Source organism: Cheilinus undulatus, linkage group 13 (assembly GCF_018320785.1).
Source record: "Cheilinus undulatus linkage group 13, ASM1832078v1, whole genome shotgun sequence".
Classification (NCBI taxonomy): Eukaryota; Metazoa; Chordata; class Actinopteri; order Labriformes; family Labridae; genus Cheilinus; species Cheilinus undulatus.
The window spans coordinates 32,151,932-32,172,176 of NC_054877.1; the positions used below are offsets into that span (position 1 = coordinate 32,151,932).

General features: G+C 40.3%; 2 protein-coding genes across 4 annotated transcripts in view; one reads left to right on the top strand and one right to left on the bottom strand.

Moving 5' to 3' along the window:
• The window catches only part of LOC121519702, a 29,233-nt gene extending 27,437 nt beyond the window's left edge, over window positions 1-1,796 (top strand). Inside the window, 1 exon segment of the mRNA XM_041802527.1 lies at window positions 754-1,796. Within this exon segment, the coding sequence (XP_041658461.1) occupies window positions 754-855 (102 nt within the window). The 3' untranslated portion in view covers window positions 856-1,796.
• Window positions 1,318-17,986, bottom strand: nr2f6a (nuclear receptor subfamily 2, group F, member 6a). Of its 3 annotated transcripts, XM_041802524.1 has the most exons (6): window positions 17,378-17,986; window positions 16,323-17,051; window positions 12,587-12,681; window positions 7,333-7,667; window positions 6,570-6,816; window positions 1,318-3,627 (listed from the first exon to the last, which is right to left on the bottom strand). In XM_041802524.1, exons 2-6 carry the CDS (start codon window positions 16,589-16,591, stop codon window positions 3,353-3,355), a joined length of 1,221 nt encoding a protein of 406 aa, XP_041658458.1. In that variant the 5' UTR covers window positions 16,592-17,051; window positions 17,378-17,986; the 3' UTR covers window positions 1,318-3,352. The 3 variants fall into 3 exon arrangements, with proteins under 3 accessions (XP_041658458.1, XP_041658459.1, XP_041658457.1); XM_041802525.1 differs by lacking the exon at window positions 17,378-17,986 and having other exon boundaries at window positions 7,333-7,664; window positions 16,323-17,196; XM_041802523.1 differs by lacking the exon at window positions 17,378-17,986 and having other exon boundaries at window positions 16,323-17,196.
• Between the last annotated feature and the right edge of the window lie 2,259 nt (window positions 17,987-20,245).

Genomic DNA, 20,245 nt, shown 5'->3' on the forward strand with positions numbered 1-20,245 from the left:
GACACAGGCATCTTTATACTGTAATCACTTGAGACATATTCACTGCACTCATGTAATCACTAACCACCATGTACGGAAGCTCATTTCTGCAAAATAAAAGACAAAAATGTGAAAGTAAAAAAAAAAAAAAAAATCCTAAAAGTCATAACAATGAGATAAAAAGTTGAAATTGTGAGATAAGAAGTTGACGTTATTAGTTTAAAAGTCATGATTATACGCTAAAAAAAGTCAAAATCATGAGATAAAAGCCAAAACTATGATAAAAAGACAGAATTATGAGATAAAAAGTTGAAACTATGAAATAAAAAGTCATAATTATGAGATAAAAAGTCAAAATTATGGCTTAGGATTCTTTTTTTTTTTCTTTTTTTTTAATTGCCTAACTTCCACATTTTTCTTTTGTAAGTGGCGGAAATGGGCTTCCATAGGTATGACTATAAGCCAGCATGTCATAGCTGTTTGTCTGGAGGGTTAGGGCTTCCTGGATTCACCTCTTTGTTTTGAAGGGTGACTGAAAGTTAATTTGAGACATGGTTTTAAATATGGTATTAAAATAGATCGGCTTCAAAGACAGCTTCAGTAAGCAGATGGGGTGCATCACTCAGTTTCCAGTCTTTTTGCTAAGCTTAGTTCCCTAACTTTTGGTTGTGGCGTCTCATTTAACATACAGATACACACAGCAATATTAATCATGCCATTTAACTCATTTAACCAGTTTTGATATTCAGTAAATATTTGTTTGTTTTTTTCCAGACACCAGACTATCAAGCTAAGAAGAGACATTGCAAAGAACTCCGTCAAAAGCTTTTCCACATCAAACGTCTGGTGAAAATCTACGACCAAGGTCTTTGTTAGCATGTTTATAATCTGAACTAACAGCTGTGGATAAACGCTGACAGTGTGACCTGGCTGGAAAATATTAGAGTTTACCCTCCATAATGTCTTTAGTTTAAAAGCCTTCCTGTTTGAGCTGTTATTATTGCAACCCTGGCCTCAGTGTCACTGAACCTCAGCTGTATTTGACCCGTGAGTGTACCACTCCTACACAGCTTCTGCAGATGTCATGTTAGATTACTGCTGCTAGCTACTTCACTGTGTGGCTGTAATACAAATTCCTTTACAATATGGCACTGCTAAAGCTGGAATCTGTTCTCAGTGTTTTTGGTTAAACTATTGTTACTGAATGTGATATAATGGGAACTAATGCATGTGAGTTTTATACAGAAATGACATGTATGAAGAGAAGTAGAAAAGAAAAATATTTAAATAAATTCATTAAACTCATATTTAAAAATGATTCATTAATACGCTTAAAAATTGATGGTACATGTTGCAGTGTTTATTTGGCATTCTTCATACAGATGTAATTACAACTTTTTTCAAGTAGTTTGCAAAAAATAAACGAAAAACAAATGACACTGTCACCTTTTTATTCTTTTAATAACATTGCCATACACAGAAAACTTTAAAAATGTAAGAACTCAGTAACACAAAGATAAGAAAACATTAATTATATACTTTTTTTTTTAATTCAGTGATGAAATAATTGAATGAGTTGTTGCCTAAAAGATGGAAATCCAAACATCGTTCAAAAGGCCTGTTGGTAGATCAAGAAGCAGGGATACGCCTGACCTTAATGCTTAGATTTAATTACAGGCTTTACTCTCTTATATCTATCCATTTCATAATTTTGTAAACATGCATCTTGAAATACCAATTTGAGGTAAATCCTGGTGGACCAGCAAATCAAGGCCTGCCTCCTTGCATTTTGTGATATTTTGGCATTTTATCCTACATGTACAGTTTCTTTTCATACATTACAGCATCGTCTCGCAGCAGCAGAGACTCACTCAGGTGCTTGTAGATGACAGCATGAATATCTCATTATCACATCAGCTGTAAATGGCATGAAGGTAAGCTTCTTTTTTGACATCTTTAACAGATGTAAGAGGTATTTTTATGTAAATACAAATAGAAACAAAACATTTAGAAGCTAACAGTAAAAGCAATACTCAAACGTTTAAATGAAGCTTGAATAGAAAAGAATCAAAGTGTTTCAACTTAGCAGAGATCCAAAACATTTCAACATGCAAAAAGACAAAGTTGGCCTCAATATATATATACAATTCAATACTTAATTCAAGGGATCAACAACCCCAGAAACAGCACTGAATGAAGTAAACTGGTATTTAACTGCTAGTGTTGGCTTTAACTCTTTCACCGCCAAGTAGATTTATCATATCTTGGTTTGTTTGACCAGAACCGAAGTCAGCCTGCCGATACCCAATAAAGAAAAGGAAAACACGTCCAAACAATATATAACAGCCGTCTTTAAAACAAGTGAAAACACTGTTGAGATTTTTTTTTCTAAAAAGATACAACATGAATGTTTGTAATGCTTCGGAAGTGTCCCAAATTCTTACTGAATAACAAGGCAGTTGTCAAAAAGAAGGCGGTTCCTGGTGAACAACATTTACGGAGGTTTGTGTTTTTAGGAAATATCAGACTAAAGCATTCTGATGTCTTGTGAGGTAATAGTCTGTTCTCATGTCATTTCTTTTTTTCCCACGTCTCTCAATTCAGCAACATTAAGCCCTGTGGATGAATGTAGATGCATTGTTCTCTCGATGGTTAGGCAGTCAAAAAGAGTCATCCCTCTGCTTTATCATTTAAAAACCATCTCTGAGAATGTTACGATAGACTTTGGTGATTTCATTCCTTGGTTTTATTTTCATTTGCTTCCATTTTTAACGTACTTTTGCAGCAAGTTTACATTTTTTCATTTCCTTGCTGTGTCATGCTCCAGTCCACTGTATGGCAGCAGGTTCCTTTCTCTATAAACAGCTCTATCATGATTTCGTCTTGTAATGTTTATTTACTTGGATAAAAAGATCACTGTATCACAAATGGTGAGCCATGAAAAATGAGCCCAGTGTTTTTCAGTGGCAGGACAGTTTTGTCCTCTTGATGTGTTTGTAGCAGGGTGCTGCTGCCCTCTACATGAAAACTGCGGCGTCTTTTGTCACTGTAGCATGTGGGTGGTACATGACTAGCTGTGGGGACCATATCGGGACCCAGCATGATGATCTGGTCTTTGGCCTGAGATCTGGCACCAGAAGGAGTGGGCTGGCAACAAGACAGATCCGACCTGGCACCGACCCCTCTCTTCTCAGGAGACGGAGGACTCGTTTAATGAAAGGGAATAGAGCGGTTACAGTACAGTACGTATGACAGCCAGCCCTGCAGTTTCATAACCACACAGATGGAAGGTGATGAGTCAGGAGGTTTCCTGTGGGTCCTTGTCGTCATTAATCCCAGACGGAGACCTCGTCCATCAGAGGGGTGGGAGCAGCTACTGTCCTGGGACATACGGCCAGCTGATGGAGCTTCCGGAGAGCTGCATGTCACGGATCAGCGTCTCGATAGGGGTCTTTCCTACCAGGCGCATAAAGAAGAGCTGCGAGATGAGGTTGGCGGGGACGGCGCGTAGGGCGGGGAGGCGTAGGAGCAGGCGTCCGAAGCGCTGGGGCTGACTCGGGTACTGCATCCTCTCGTACTCGGTCAGAGCCACCTGAGCCTTCTCCTGTAGAGACTCCACGTGGACTGGGTCTGTTAAACCGCAGGCGTCTGCAAGGAAGGAGGGAGGAGGAGGATTCAGTTATTTAATAGTGTGGGCAGGTTACATAAAGAGTCGTGATGAGCTGAGAGAAAGGTAGCAATCCTGGCAGATAATGTAATAAAACACCCTGAAGGGGAACACCTACAAATAGAGGTTCTCAGTATGAGCACACCAAAGGAAGCATATATGATATTAAACCTATAAATGTGGAAAATATTTTATAAAAGAAGTTAAAAATATGCCATGCACTTTAAAGTCTTTATTGCTTCTGGAAAACCTATTCCTGAAAGGCAACCATTTAAAGAAATCTATTTTAAAAGCACAGCCCTGACACTTAAAGAGCTAATGACTTGTAATAGCCCTGTATTATGCAGCTCACACCAGAGTCCATTACTGCATTGTCATTAATAAACCAGGAGATGGTGCCATAGTAGTTAATACTCAGATCAAGGGTGAACTAACCTGCAGTTTTGACACTTACAGATACCGTTTTCTACATTTTACAGCTTTCCCAATTTAGCTTTTACACTTACGTTTTTCTGTTCACTCCCTATTTGATCTATTTACTGCGGCAACACTATTAGTCAGACTTGCTCCTCCTCTGCCTGTGAAAGCAGTTATTAATGTCCAATGTGGGGTTAGATTTAGCTCAGAGGCTACCTACTGTCCTTCAGGCAGGTGACAAAGGGTTTAAATGAACCTGCAGGTCTTTTCCTCCCCTTCCGCCCTTAATTTCATGCTCTACCCACTCACCCCTTTAATATCAAGCAAAAACTTTAGGCTAAACCTGTAAGAAATGTATAATGTGTTTCTACAGGGCAAGTTTTGTCAAGCCTGAAAATCCAGCCCTGATGATGTCAAAGTGATGTGTCAAGGTCATCTCTGCATAGGCACAGAGAGCAAACATGCATAATAACAAGTGGAAGTTTAGAGCTAGAGATGTGGAAAATTAACGGAGTCTGTTGTGCACTTTCTAAACAGACGGCGTCATGGGTAATGTAGGATTCAATTTTTAAGGCACTGATTGAAACGTGATTACCACAATACTTTCACTACTGCTGCATGAATTGTAAGCATCTCTGTGCCTGACTGGAAGCATGCTTAATATTTTTATTTCCCTTTTTGGTCACTTCTTGACACTTTAGTTAAAGCCTTTACTTATATGATGTGCCTTTTTTAAATGGCTTTTCCTAATTTTTACTCAAGATCATCTATTAGACTGTGCCCAAATTGGACAGGATAGCTGAAAAGAGACAGACAACAGAGGAGGGAGGGTTGGGAAGACATGCATGAAGGTATAGATGCTTAAAGGTCTCTAGCCTCAGTATACTATAGCTCTAGCTCTACTAACTAAACTACACAGACGCACCTTTGGTGTCTCCATCATGTTTTATATTTCAACATAAACTAAACTTAAAAATATGAAGACAGCTGTAGTTATGACAAATGTCTCCAAATTCAGGTCTAACAGACTGAAAAATAGCTTCTTTCCCTGGGCTATAAGAACCCTGAATGCATCCTCGTGCCTTGACTTTCTAACCATATTGCATTATCTTTTTAAATCTGATAGTTTTAATATGAATCCTTTTATTCCTATTATTGTTTATTGTACTTATTATTTTTTATTACTGGCTGGTGCACTGGCTGGAGAAGTGCTGCAATTTCGTTGTATACCTGATGTGCAATGACAATTAAGGTTTCTAATTCTAAATCTTTTGTATCTGTCGGAGGGCTTTTTTAAACAAATTTTAATACAATAAAAAGTGTAAAAAAAAAGATGTTGGATATGACCACTCAGTTTTAAAATATTTGGAAAATATAGTGTTCTTTTTTCATCACCTGAAAAGCTAGATTTTAGAGATAGGATGTTTTCGCCCAATGCCACACTTGTCACTCAAGACAAGATATTTTCACATATTTTACATCTTTATGTAAATCAGTTAAAAATCTGTTCATCTTACTATCCTCAAGTCAAATGGATTGTTTCTAAAATTAGAATAAGCACTAAGCAATGTGAATTCTGTTAGCCTGTCAATGGCATTTCCATTATGTGTTAGCATCAGGCTAATAACTGTAAATGTACATCTCAGTCCATCTCTTAGAATCTACATTTTATTTTTCTTTTTTCCAAATAATTTTACGTGATTCTCTAGGAGTAAATTTTCCATTACTGCACATCCCTTACTGCCCATATATGCAGTCATGTGCATACGTTTTAGGCACTGAGGATTCATCAGGGGGCTGAACGTGTGTCAACCCAGGGCTGATGAGATGTGTGACACGTGTGTTGCTCAGCAGCCAAGGTCAAGCTTAGCATCTCTTTTGTCCAGGCCTTTTCCCCCCTGGTGATACGCCCTGAGACCGCCAGGAGTTTTCAGGGCCTTGAGACACCAACAGCACGACCAGGGGCTCATGGAAACCCCATGAGGACTTCATTATTTTTTTCATCAGATTATTTTCCCATGCCCTCGGTTATATGCAAGGACATCCAGATCACAGCCAGAGTTGTGTCAGTCCTCCTTACTTCCCCACTGTGCCCTCAGGTGTTTTACTCAACAGGTCTACGCCTTACTTCAACCTCAGTTTTTGGCCCGAATATTCCTCAAAGTTCTGCATGGTGCTGTTAAAGCTATAAATATTGTTAGAAATGCTTTTATCTGATGATACTGAAGCTGAATTTACATTTTTAGCTACTATCTGCAAAAACTGATACTATGCTGATAATAATGTGCATCACCATTAGTTGTATTTTTGTCTTAACATTCTAGGTTTTCCCCTAAATTTTTCCTCATTATAAATGATATCTGCTTTTTTATCTGAAAAATTGATAACCTACTTGTTTTTATTTTGCTGTTTTTGGTGTTTGGTTTATCATTAAAACTTGCTGTTAGCCATTGAGAATATTGTGTTACCAAAAAAACATATAAAGCCAAAGATAATCAACAATCACCTGGTGAGAACAGCGCGATGGCCTTCAGGCAGCTGTACTCGGCTGAGTCCACCTGCAGCCGGGTCAGCTTGTCCACCTGGTCCTGGAACACCCTCACCTGGTCCATGAAGGACACCACACGCTCCGCAGACATAGGCGAGGAGTGGAAGCCGGCCGCTGCCAACAGGGGAGCCATGTGGAGCGGCAGGGCTGACTGGGCGGCGTTAAGTATGAAGAGCTCGCTCCAGCTCAGCCTCAGCATGGCCACCTGGTGATTCGTTGGTGTGTTAATCAGTTTGCTCTACACTGGTGTCATATATTTTTAATGCTTGATGTATTCATTGTGTATTTATGTTTTGCCTTTAGCCTATGTATTTCTCTCATTTCTGGGAGTACCTTCTGACAAAACTCTGTAAACTCAGCATTTAAACAAATCGAATATATATTTTTCCTTTTAACCCATTAAAGCCTGAAAACACAAATTATAGCCAGAAAATTCAAATTTTTTGGAACTGAATTGTTTACTTCACTTTCTACTGAAATCCAACAAAATATAAATTTCCATAAAATTTAACATATAATTTTTTTGTATCATATTTGATACATTAGGTGTTTTGGTAACTGATAATCCACTTGAGGGCATTTTTATAATTTATCAGATTGTATTCAGAAGTTTTTTTTTTTAGTAATTTATGATCATATTGATTAGATAGAGTTATCACAAAAGTGTGTATCAAATATGATACAACAGACTTTAAGGGGTTAAATCTAATACAATACTAACCTGGTCTGAAACAGGAAGGTCTGGGAAATATGGGATGCTTCTGGCCCACTCCACCGTGCTGAATAGCAGCCGAGCAGCTAGTTCACAGATGCTATCGATTCCCATGGCATTATCTGGACCTGCCTGTTGGTTGTACTGGTGTCCATAGCGACTGCTAGGATACGGCTCGGCTCGCAGCAGCTGGGAAATGAGCTCCGACACTGGCTGACCTCCACCGCTTCCCCCGTTGTTGTTGTTGTTGTTATAGAACTCGCCGCCAAGGCCGCTGGCGCCTCCTATGGGCGTGATAGAGGGGCTGTGGCTCGGCTGAGTTGGGATGCGACCGCGTTGAACTGCTGTAGTGTGGTTGGGTGGCAAAGGGGAGAAGACGGGGAGAGGGGGAGGGTGTGATTAAGGGAGGAGGAGACGGTGAAGGACAACGGATGGAAAAGGAGAGGGATTTAGAGAAGAAACCAGAGAAGAAGAAAAGTTAAAACGGAGTTCAGCCAGCGGTGGGTGTCAGATTATCAGCACTCAGAGATTAGGAAGCTATTCTTCAATATTAAAGGCGGAATAATCGAGCCCAGACTGCATACTAAAGCAGAGCGTGAAAGTGAGGAAGAAATTTCTTGTGCCCGTCAGGCTGCATGAAGGTTATCTTTGAAATAAAACAAAGACTCTGAAACAAGAATTTATGCTGCATTAACATTTTAAACCTCTGCAATATCATATCTGGTAGCAGAATTACAACATGTCACTGCAGCAACTTTCCTTATCTACAAAGGATTCACCCTTCACTCAAAGCACCAAACAAGAATAAGAGCATCACTTTGTGTAAAGAAAACACCAGAGGCGTGACAGAAGGCATTACAGCTAAATCTAAGACAGCAGAGCAACTACTGAAGAAAGACTCATTCACAGGGGGAGATAAACTCATGTGGTACGCAGCTGTCCTGCTCTAAGTGTCCTTGAATCCATTTTATCCAGAGGAATGCTGGTCTGTGACTGACCCTGACCTTTTACGCTCTGCAGACTTGGTCAAGCAGAGGGGATTTCTCTGCAGGGAGTCGTAACATGTCTCATTAGTATGCTTTACGACCTGTGAGTATGAAGGAAAAACAACAGGTAGACATGTCTGATAGCTTTTATGCTGTGTTCTGTACTAAAAACCCTCAGAATGTGAGGCTTTGTAAACACTGTACTCCCTCTTATTTCTGCATTGACTCTGTGTCGCTATTGGCATGTCACTGAATGATCCATCATTTAACTCCAGCTCTTAGAACAACATTATTTATTTGGTGTGATTTGGTGCCCAATGATTGTCTCAGAGTGCAACTGCAATGTAATAAAACTCATGTAGGGTGAATCTCAAATGCACTATTTTCAGGCATTTGGGCACTAAGTTGTAACCCTTTGTGCTTTGTGTGTAAGCACCTCTATGCCTACTGAAAAGGCTGGATATGTGATAGTTAAGACTGCATACAGAAGTGGTCTGGAATCAGCTGTGCAGCCACAGCGCATACTGGCATGTTTTAAAGGCCACTCTGCCAAATGACGTAATATGCGGTACCCTCTTAGAAAGCACACAACATGGCTTTATTTATGTCCCTCAAGCCTTGCTTAGAGTGATTTGAACTGTGGCCCTTTAAGACATCTGGGTTTTTTGGATCAGCTCAGTAGAAGGAGCTTTGTCATCTTGGTTGAGTTTCCATTGCAGTTTGCCACAACTTTCATTTGCCAAGTATATCACCATGTCCTTTAAAGCATGTTTATGTCAAAATGAGACCACTGTTAAGAGTATTGCACAAGAGACAGGCAAGAGAGAAACTACCTTAGATCGTGACTGAGTATGTATCGTTAATGCATGGCACACTTTAAGTGCAGTCACTATCCAAATACCCAAAACGGGTCATCAATTCATTACAATTAGGGAATGCAAAATATTGGATTTTTGCCAGTATATGATATGCTGATAATTACAGATTCATTTGTAGCTAATACCAATAATTGATTATGTTTTTCAGACCTAAAAGTTAAGTCCTTTAGCAATACTTTAAAGCTTAAGGATGAAAAAGAAACACACCTCAGTCCTCAAACACACCTTAAAGTTTGTCTTAAGGACTAAAGGTGGCCTTACACCTAACGACTTTTCCTCCAATTTCAAAGTCGCAGACAGAATTTCAACATCGGAGTAAAATCATGGAAGTCTTTCTAAAGTTGCAGCTCGCTCCTGTTGTCTCAGTTGTTAGGTGTTAGGTCATAAGACTCAATTTTAGCCGTAGTAAGGCAGTCTTTCTTCAGTCTTGGCGTTAGGATAACATTCCAGGCTGACATGACAGGTACGGTAAACCGCCAAAGTTAAAGCCCGATCAGTTTGTTTCCTTGGTGGGACTTCTCATGTTTTCATACGCTATTTTTATTTTGAAGTATTTCTGGGATAGTTCCTTGGGTGTTGCAGTAACATGCAAAGTTGCTTCGTTGTTTAACTTTCCTCTCGTTTCTATTCAATGTAAATGATTTAAAAACATCAGATTATAGGAGATATTAACTCAAAGGCCATCTCCCTCTAAATCTTGTTCTCTGCTCAAAAATAATCTCAAAAGGAATCGTATTCTAGTCTTGTAGTTAGTGACCCACAGTCTTAGCAAAATGTTAGACTGACACGAGAAACTCAATGGCTTGCTGACAAATTGCCTTTAGATGTGAGAGGGTCCCAGATCTTATTCTTTTTAAAAGTCTTAAAAGAGTTTTAGCAAAGTCATCTGGTGTAAGGCCGGCATAAGAATGAACAGAGAACAAGAAATAGCCTACATAGGTCTGCTGGTCCTTCCTTGAACTCCAAAACATCATAATACAGCCGATATTTAAAGACAAACAGGCTGATATTTTATCGGCTAAATATATATTTCAGCAGAAGTTTTAACATCTGCCGACACCAGTAATTAACTTTTTAAGCTCTTATCAGCCTGCCCATACAGATATCATGTTGATAATACTGTGCATCCCTAATTATAATGCATTGTCTAAAATAGTGGTTCTCAATAGGTCTAGAGTCAGGACCCACCACCACCCCCTTATCACAACCCAATTTTTTTTAAGTTTTTCAATCATAACCAGTTTTTTCAAATGAAAAATGGGACAGTTTTTGATTTAAGACGGATCTCCAGATATGATGAAACAAAGAGATGGTGACATATCCTTCAAAATAAAAGGGCGTCAAAGACTTTTGCCACAATTTTTTTCTCTGGCACATTTTAGCGACCCACTGAAAATGGCTTGGCAACCCACCAGATGAGAATGGGTCACAACGCTTTTTCTAGTGGGTTGCGTATGTGTGCCAGAAAAAAAAATTGTAGCAAACTGTCTATATACGGAAGCCCTTAGTGGACATATAGTAAATCCATAAATGTATTTCTTAGGTCTTCCTATTATGATGAGTAAATTTCAGTATTTGACTGAAGATTTCTTCTAATTTATTTCCTTTCCTTTGAATAATAAAGCTGGTTTTCCATAATAACAAGGGAATTCCTTGAGAAATTATCAAATTTCTGTGCTTTCTTGGGAAAATGGAGTAAAATAAGATTAATGCATGCATGGACTTCTGTAATGTTGGGATTTTTTTTAACGTGTTTGTTCTGTCCTGTCTGTCTGTCCTTCCGTTTTTTTTCTATGTAGGGTGCAAACTGCAACATTTTTACCCAAATAAATTTGCGTGATTGAACTTCTTCTTCTTCTTCTTTTTTTTTTTTAATTTAGGTAGCAATTTCTTTTAAGGAGGAGATGGTGGGTCCTGATGCCTGACCAGTTGAGAACCACTGGTCTAAACCAGTGGTTCCCAAAGTGGGGGTCAGGACCCCCTGGAAGGTCACAGGACACTGAGTGGGGGTTGCAAGATACCTTCCAAGAAATAGAGTATTTTTATATGGTTTTAAATTGTATATTTTGCAAATTCCTGTAGAAATATAGGCATAAAATTGGTTCAGTTAAAAATAAAAAATGGTAATTTGTTAAGATTTATTCTGAAATCAAAGCAATGTTTAAACAGTCCTGCACATGACGATTCCTGAATGTGCATGGCTGTGTTCAACTATGCCGCAACCATTCTAACCCTTACCTAACCCTTAAGAACAGTGGGGGTCCCTGGTCTTTGTCACCGTTATTTTGGGGGTTGCAGACTGAAAAGTTTGGGATCCCCTGGTCTACACAACCCCCCAGACTCATAGACTGTGCTTTAAGGTTCTGGTGTGGACTTCTTAGCGGCAAAGTAAGAGTCCCCATATCTGCAGACTTGCCTGTGTGTCCTACCCAGAGTTCATTGCTAACTTCAAGACATCAGGTATGTGATCACTCAGCTCAGCCCTAAATATTCAAACAAAGGCTGTATTGAAGCAATACTTGATAAAGTTTGGAAAATAGAAATAATTAATTTTGTAAAAGCAAGCCTGAATGTGATGAGGAAATCTTTAAAAAGTTAAAGCCAACAGAGGGATTATGTGGTGATGAAGTAATTATCATTCTTTCTGTAAAAAGGTATTTCACTGCTAGATCAACTCTGAGATTACTATTTTAACATGGAAAATTTCTATGTTGGTGCTGGAATCGGCCTGATCAAGCAAAAAAAATTAATAAATGAGTCAAGGCAAGAAAAACTAAAGTTAGAATTTAAAAGCTATCAAAAAGTCGTCTCTGTATACCTTGTAATTATTCCTCCTGATCTGACTCCCATTTCTGTGTCGCTATTGGCATGCCACTGAATGATGCTTCACCGTGGCTCTTAGCACTTAAGGAGAAATCCCTGTATTGGATTCTGCCTGATCGAGCCAACATGTCGAGAGGCTTCTGCAGCATCAACCAGAGGCTTAAGGCTCCGACTGGGACGCAGGTGTCTTAGCACTGGATCCCACTCAGTCACTTTAACACAGGCACTAGATTAAGCCACTTAGTACATGGCATTGAGCTGACATGCATGGTTAGCTTAGCCATGATAAGGCCCAGACAGCCATGCACGGTGTTTTCTCAGCACTGAGGAGCTCATGGAGCAGAAGAGGCGAGATAATGACAAAAGAAAATTTGACTATGATTGATTTTGTTCTTTTCTTTGAGCAGCTGAATGAAAAGACTCCCAGAGGCTTCTCGCTGAATGAAATATCAATAATTTTCCTTTTTCCATATAAATCCAATTGCATTATTTCCCATATTGTAAATATACAGGCACAATATGTCTCATCCTTTCAAGCGGATCAGAGTGGATTTATGGATCAGGGTAGACAGATACCTTCTTTGCGCATGCCAACACGGAAACATTTCTTCAGTCGACAGTACTGGCACTGGTTCCTGTGGTGCTGGTCGATCTGACACTCTCTGTTTGACCTGAGGACAGGAATAAAATAATTAAAATGGGAATTCAGATGATTAATTTTTTAAGAGTCATTACACAATTACCAGTCCTCTTTGTGTTGTACAACCTTTCAAAATAAAAATTAATAACACAATCATTCTTGGTTCTGGTTTATTGCAGTTATTCAATCTATTGTTTTGATTTTGACATAGGTTATCCGGGCTCTATTTAGCAGGACTGTCACATAACACAATACCTCCTCTTTCGTACAATGTTTGTGAAGACATAACAAGGCCAGTATATAAAAAACACTTTACACCACATACATTACATAAGAGTGTTTCTGTTTAACATGATCTGCTTGTGAACTAAAAAAAGTAAAGCTGCTAGGGGATGCAAAGCTGTAATCTTCTGTTCATTTACATTATAGCTGTTTTCACACTGCACCAGAACATGAATGCTGCATGTCCAGATTCTCTATAAGCCACAACAAAGCCATACGGATCTGAACATTTCTTAGCAAAGTGAAGAAAACTGTCTTCAACATTTTGTTAATTGGGGCTGTGGATAAAATGTCTCAACGTGAGGAGTTTCTGCTTTGCTTTATCATAAATTGAAAACATGTAGGCTTTGGTCATACAGAACAAGCACGTTAAGTCCTTATAATGCCTCTCAAATTGTAAGGATCTGTTAAAATTTGACAGTTTGTTGACAAGTCCTCTTTATTTTCCACAATCAGATAGATAGATAGATAGATAGATAGACAGATAGATAGATAGATAGTCATTTATTGTCATTGCATTGTGAAAACACAACGAAATTATGTCTCCTCTGTAGCAGCAAACACAGTTGTCCAAGCGGTGGTTAAAATCCACAGCCTCATGTCATCCACTTCGCTGGCGAGGGAGCAGGCAACCGGGTGAAAGATGCTTGGTACAGCAGGTTTGTGTGGGGCCGCACTTAACCTAGCCTGCAGCCCAGCTTGTTTGCCCCGCTTCCATCTTCTCACACAACGCCGTCTCTGCCTCCTCTCCACTGGCTGTAGGTGTCGTGCTGCTTCACGTCCTCCTCGTTTCAGTCTCCAAGCGTCCCGTTCTCTGGATAATCTCCATCGGGAAAGATGTAAACTCCGTGGGCATGCTGTCAGTTCTGGTATAAGTGTAGGGCTTTGTTTTGCTGCTAGTGATGGAGCGCCAGGCTGCTGCATTTGTACGCGCCACCCCATGCTACCTCAATAGGTAGCATTCAGTAGTCTCCTGTTGATGAGGCAGTGTTCCATGGCAGTTACTGGCAGTTGTTGTTAGCTTTTAAGCTAGCCAGAAGTTGTAGTTGAGACTGAGGTCTTCTTTTTCACCTTTTTTGGGGTTTTTCTTGATAGAAATTTTCCGTTCTTTCTCTCAAAGGTGTCCTGAACATCCATCTTCTTTGTTTTCTTAGATTACAACATATGTTGTCAACTTAATTGTGAAAAAAACACTACAAGTCCAAGGTATAACTCAAGAGTGCATCTTTCTTGCTGCTAACTGCTCTGGTTGCCCGGCAACCGAAGAGACTAAATTAAGATGTGACAAAACAATCTACAGACTATAATAAATCATTTACATTTATGACCAGCTTCCAAAAAATTATTAAAAAAGTGAGGCTACAAAGAATTGTTGTTTTCAGCATTGATTCATCTGACACTTTCTGCTTGATTTATTGGCCAAGCCCAGAGATGGTCAACTTTGGTAACTGAGAGGGCCGCATTTATTTTATTCTCACTGCCAGAGGGCCAATTTATTATTTTTTTCTTTACAAATAACAGGATGCTCTCAACTGAATCATTATTCACACAGTGTTTTACTTTAATTACTTTGTATAGTTTTTATCCTCTTTACCAAAATAAATTAAAATAATATAGCTTAAAACGGTAGCCTGGCCTACATATTATGATATTGCAGAGTTTTTTCAAGTTAATTATTTTGAAAAGCTAAAAAGCCTAGGGATGCACCATTTTATCAGTATGATGTTAGTATTGGCAAATATTGGCTTAAAAAGTGAATTGCTGGTCATTTCTGACGATATTTACAACAAATGTTTTGGCTATAAGAACCTGCCTATATCAGCTGTAAATACTGGCCTTCTAAACAAATAAGTTAGTGTAGTTTTAGGCTGGACCAACAAACCTACTTCAGCTGAAGTCTTTTTCTTTATTCATCATTATTCCTTACACTTAATAGTGTGCTTCAACAACTGAAATTTGTGGTATGTTCATTCTCAAACTTTACATTGTGTGTTTGAAGGAGTGAAGTTTTAGGTCTGAACTACATTTAAATATCGGTATCGATATCAAGATTCATTTCTCAATATTGGCATGTAGGAAATCAAAAATTCAATATCATGTACGTCAACCCAATACATTTTGTAGGTTAGGCCAGGCTTCCCACAGTGTGGGCTGGGGCCCACTGGTGGACCCCAGAGGTATTGTAGTGGGGCTGCATGGGTCATTTAGAAAAACTTGAAATAATTTCAAATATATATTTTTCTATTGTTTTAAATAGTGCTGTCAATATTTTCTATTATTTCAATTTCTTAATCAAAGGGGTGGAAAGGGTAATTAAAAAAGTATACTGACTAATCGCATTCCTGGCATCAAACAACAGGCTAGAGTAACGTTGTAACTTCGATTTAAACACATGTAAAAATTCTCTGTGTGCTCAATTTTTTATAATTTTATTGCTAAAATACATACTCAACAGATGAACACCATGCTAGATTGACTAGTAGGTGGACCATCTCAACTTCTTCTATTTCAAAAGCTAGTAGAAGGTTTGATGCCGTTCAAAGGCATGTCCTTTCTGATTGTTTTATTACGATGAATTTTAAATCTACCAGTAATGCAGTCTTTCACAACTTATCATCACATGCATTTAACTGCATTTAACTCAATCCATGTCACCTTTTACTAATTTATTTTGTTTGATGTATGGAACCAGTGTCATGGTTTAACTGGTGTTGGATTATCTGATGACACTCTGTTCAACATTCTGCTGTGCTACTTTATCTTCTTCAGAGACACAAATGCTACTAAAAAGAGTTTGCTGGTTGCAAAGTATGTAAACAGAGAAGAGGATTAGAAACGAAAATTTAAGTGAATTTGCAGACGCCTAGTTAAAACAAAATTTATGGCAGCGGCTCATTAACTGTACTTTGTGACCCCACAAACACTTTTGGAAGAATGTTAATACACATGAAAGGAAATCATTTGCATTGAAATTCAGTGTTTATGAGAAATATGATAAATAAAAGGTCACATGTTGTGGTTTTAGTGGACCCTAGAAGACCTTTAGGTCTGTAACTGGGAGTGTAAACTGAAGTCCAGGAACAGCTGGGCTAGACTAAATTTGCTGGTGAATACGTTATGAAACGTGGTTAGAAAAAAAAGATGTTTTTACCGTGCATTTTGGTGACAAAAATTTTGATACCTCAATACTTTTTGATACCGTGATACATTAAAAACTCTACATTCCCGTTATTGGTAGCATTGGTAGTATTGACCTTTAACCCGCTAAAGCTTTGTTTTATTGCAGTGGTGTTGAACACCAGTCCACGTCAGCCAGTGACTTACTTCACGTTTAACACTTTCAGTTGTCAGTACCCCAGACCTCAATTTTACCCACAATGCCCCTCTCACCTGCATGTGTAGCTGAGGTTACGTCTGACGCTCCTCTTGAAGAAGCTCTTGCAGCCCTCGCATGTAAACACGCCGTAGTGTTTCCCGCTGGACTTGTCCCCACACACCACGCAGTCCACCACGCAGGCCTTGTCGTCGTCTCCGGCCTCCATGTCGCTCCCTCCCGCCTGGGGGGAGCCGTCCTCCTCCTCGCCCCGCAGATAGCTCTTGTCCCCCAGCCCGTTCGTGCCCCCGTTGGGATCTCCCCAGCCCCCACTCACCATGGCCATCGCTTGGTTACCGAACCACCGAAGAAGAAAATGGGACAGGCAGCCAAGATTTCTGGTTGCTGTCAAGGTAACACAAACATCAAAAGTCCGGCTTGTTTGACTCCTCGTTACCTCCACGGAATTAGCGTTTCCGGTGTCTATGTGCTATCATTCAACACAAAAACAGTCCTCCAGTTTAACAAGCGGATACCAATGACAGAAAAATGAGCTTTAGCACCGGGGGAGGGTGTTTAGCCCCCCAAAACAACACCCGTCCTGTCTCCTCCTACTCCACTATGACCTGGAAACAGTTTCACTGTCACAACTTTTACTTATGCATTCCTGTCAATGTCTGTCGCCGTTTTCCCTCTTCTTTTATCCGAAATGTGTCTTGTTTTTTTCCGGAAGTCCCTGAGAGATGGTCAAATCAAATCCTGCGCGAGCTGCCCAGTCCTCCGCTGTCACGCTTCAGCCGAGGCACCTTTTCACAGGAAACAATGAGTCAAACAAATGCTACAAAATCTCCAAAATGCTAGCTTTGTTAGCAGGTAACATAAAACAACACTCTCCTCTGCGAACACACACTGTCCATTTTCTCTCTCACACACACATACAACACTCCCTGCTCGCTCTCTGTAGCAACAGTAATGGCTGAAAAAGGACCTCAGTGTAGCTCTCCTTAGCACATGCCTGGAGAGGCTTTGACCACCCCTCTTAAAGCACCCCTTACACTGATTTCTCTCTGCACTCACTAGCTATCCCTACAGCTCAGTATTCAGCTCTAATGATGAATGATGTAAGGCTCACCTCTTCAATGTGCTGTGTCTGACGCTTCTCACTGGGAGAGAAATAAATCCTTTTCTCGCTCTAGATCTTGCAAGGCTGCAGACACAGCTCCCGTATCCTGCTGTAATCCTCTCAGCAGCAGCTGCAGCAGCATTTTGACCCACAATGGAGAAATTCCAAATCAAGGGAAGCAGGTCAATGTCCGCACAATGACAACATCACTTTCATGTGGTCATGCAGGAAGAGGCGACGTGGACTCTGCCTGCTCTTCCCTCTTAAAATGCACAACAGAAGGAAGTGATCTCTCTCTTCTTCTCTCCTCTGAAAACAAAAGCAAGAAGAGCGTCTGTCTGGTCCTCTCAGTCCTCCATAGTTCCTGGTGAGGTTTCCCTCTTCTCCCTCCAGCCTTTTGTCAGTGCTTGTCCACCAAGAACTAATGACTTGTGGCCTAGCCCTGGTTTTCCTTGTTTTGAGAGGTGGGGGTGGTGGAGGATGAGTGCGCCTCTTCCCTGCTGTCTCTCGCTCTGTCCAGAAATCAAATTAGAGGAAGAAGAAAGGCTGAATTTCTCTGCATTTGCTTGCCTTTTCTCCCCCCTCCTTGTCTGTTTTGCTCCAGCCTATTTGGTTGTGTGTTTGAGAGAGAGATCAGGCAGAGAGGGAGAGAGAGAGGGAGGGAGGGAGAGTGTGTGCAGAGGGGGAGGGGGCATGCTATGTATGTGTGTGTTAGCTCCCAGGGATTTGACACTGCTATTCAAGCCCTGCGGTTACCATGGAGCCATCCGCCTTATATGGCCATCGGAGTCAAAGAGCAAAGAGAGTGGGCTGTGAGGGGCAGCACGCACACGCATGCCGAACACGCACACACAGGAAGGATGTGGAGGATCTCTCTCCTAAGAGATGCAGAGAGCATGACCCCGAGGCCTCAACAACCACCCCGACAAAGCCAGATTACCCAGAAGCCCGGCAGCAAATACAAACCACACTGATCTCCTGCTTACCCTTTGTCTTTTAGGAAGCAATCAAATGCTGCATCTTAATGTTTCTAAGCCATTTAAAAAGCCAAGACATGCACATGCAAGGTTATCTGTATGTCTCAGAGGGAGGGTATTTTCTTCCCCATGTGAACAGTGCACTTTGATCTTGCATACGTGAGATCAGCCCGCTTGAGAACAGCTTATTGTTCTGGAAGTAAAGGTTAGCATTTTGTGGTCATTGCTCATTTGCTGAGGGCTCTCTCTCTGGGTGCTTTTGTGGTACACACAGTGATTTGTGTTTGAGGTTACCCCAAGAGGTCAAACTGACTTTAACACCCACGTCATGCTAAAAAGCCCAGGGTCAAATGTAGATAAAGGGAGGAGGGAGGAGGAGAGGCAACCCTAGATAAGAGCTTGAAAAGATAAGTGATGAATCTGCTTGTAAATGTGCTTCTCTTTGGGGGTTAGCAGGGCTGCAGTCGCAGATATGTAGAGATGAAAGTGTGAGCCTCCCGAGAGATTCCTGAAATGCAACCTGTTGTCTTATCAAGAGGCATTTTTAAAAGCATTCTTCTCCCCTGACGGACAATTTTATGGCATTCCTAAATCTAAACCCAGCTTTACCCCCTGGAGGACTGGATTTATGTGTGTGACAGAGAAGCATTGTCCAAGCCGTTGTGCAGCTAATGGGTCATCAGAGGGCTGTGTGTGTCTTAATTTGAATGAAAGTCCCTTTAATTAGGCCACTGTGCCTGCTTATTGTCACTTTTTTGTGTTGGGAGAGATTAGGTTTGTCAAATTGGGGAGGGCTTGTCAAGGAGAGATATATACCAAGCTGTTAATCAATAGTTTTGTGCCCAAGAAGCATTGATTCAGCTAATTTGTTCTATTTAGTCTTGTTTTAATTGTAGATATCCTTGCAGGCATGTTGGATTCCAACTTTTGGAGTCTATTGCATGAAGTAATCAAAACACTGATTACTGTTTTGCACTGCATAGTATAATAAATGTGTAGGTATTTTAGGACAACCAACCCTGAAAATCCAAAAGATGTTTACTTATCCAGTCATCCAATCCTTGGCAGCTACCAATGTATTTAGGCTTGAAGACATGGTCAAGACACAATAATATTGTATTGCTCTCCCTTTTTGCCTTCAGAGCTGCCTTAATTTGTCATGGCATAGTTTCAAAAAGGTGTTGGAAACATTCCTCTGAGATTTTTGTCCATATTGACATGATAGCATCACGCAGCTGCTGCATATTTGTCAGATGCACATCCATGATGCGAATCTCCTCTTCCACCACATCCCATAGGTGCTCTACTGGATTGAGATCTGGTGACCGTGAAGGCCACTGGAGTAAAGGAAACTCGATTTTCAAGAAACCAGTTTGAGATAATTTGAACATTGTGACATGGTGCGTTATCTTGCTGGAAGTAGCCATCAGAAGATGGGTACACTGTGGTCATAAAAGGATGGACAAACAATGCTAAATTGGTACTAAGGGGCCCAAAATGTGCTGAGAAAAATATCCCCTATCCCCATTACACCAGCAGCAGCAGCCTGAACTGTTGATTCAAGGCTGGATGGATCTGTGTTTTCATGTTATTTACACCAAATTATAACCCTACCATCTGAATGTCTGAGCTGAAATGGAGACTCATCAGATTAGGCTGTTTTTCCAACCTTCTATTGCCCAATTCTTGGAAGCCTGTGTGAACTGTAGCCTCAGTTTCCTGTTCTAAGCGGTTGTGTGTTAAAATCCCTGTAGATCAGTTTCTTGAATACACAGACCCTATCCACACAGAGACAGAAACAGTATATTTCTCTCTTCCTCTGCTTCACTGCTTGTCTACCAAATCATTTGCACATACAAAGACTCACCCAGTAATATCCCATCCCAAAGTGCATGGAGGA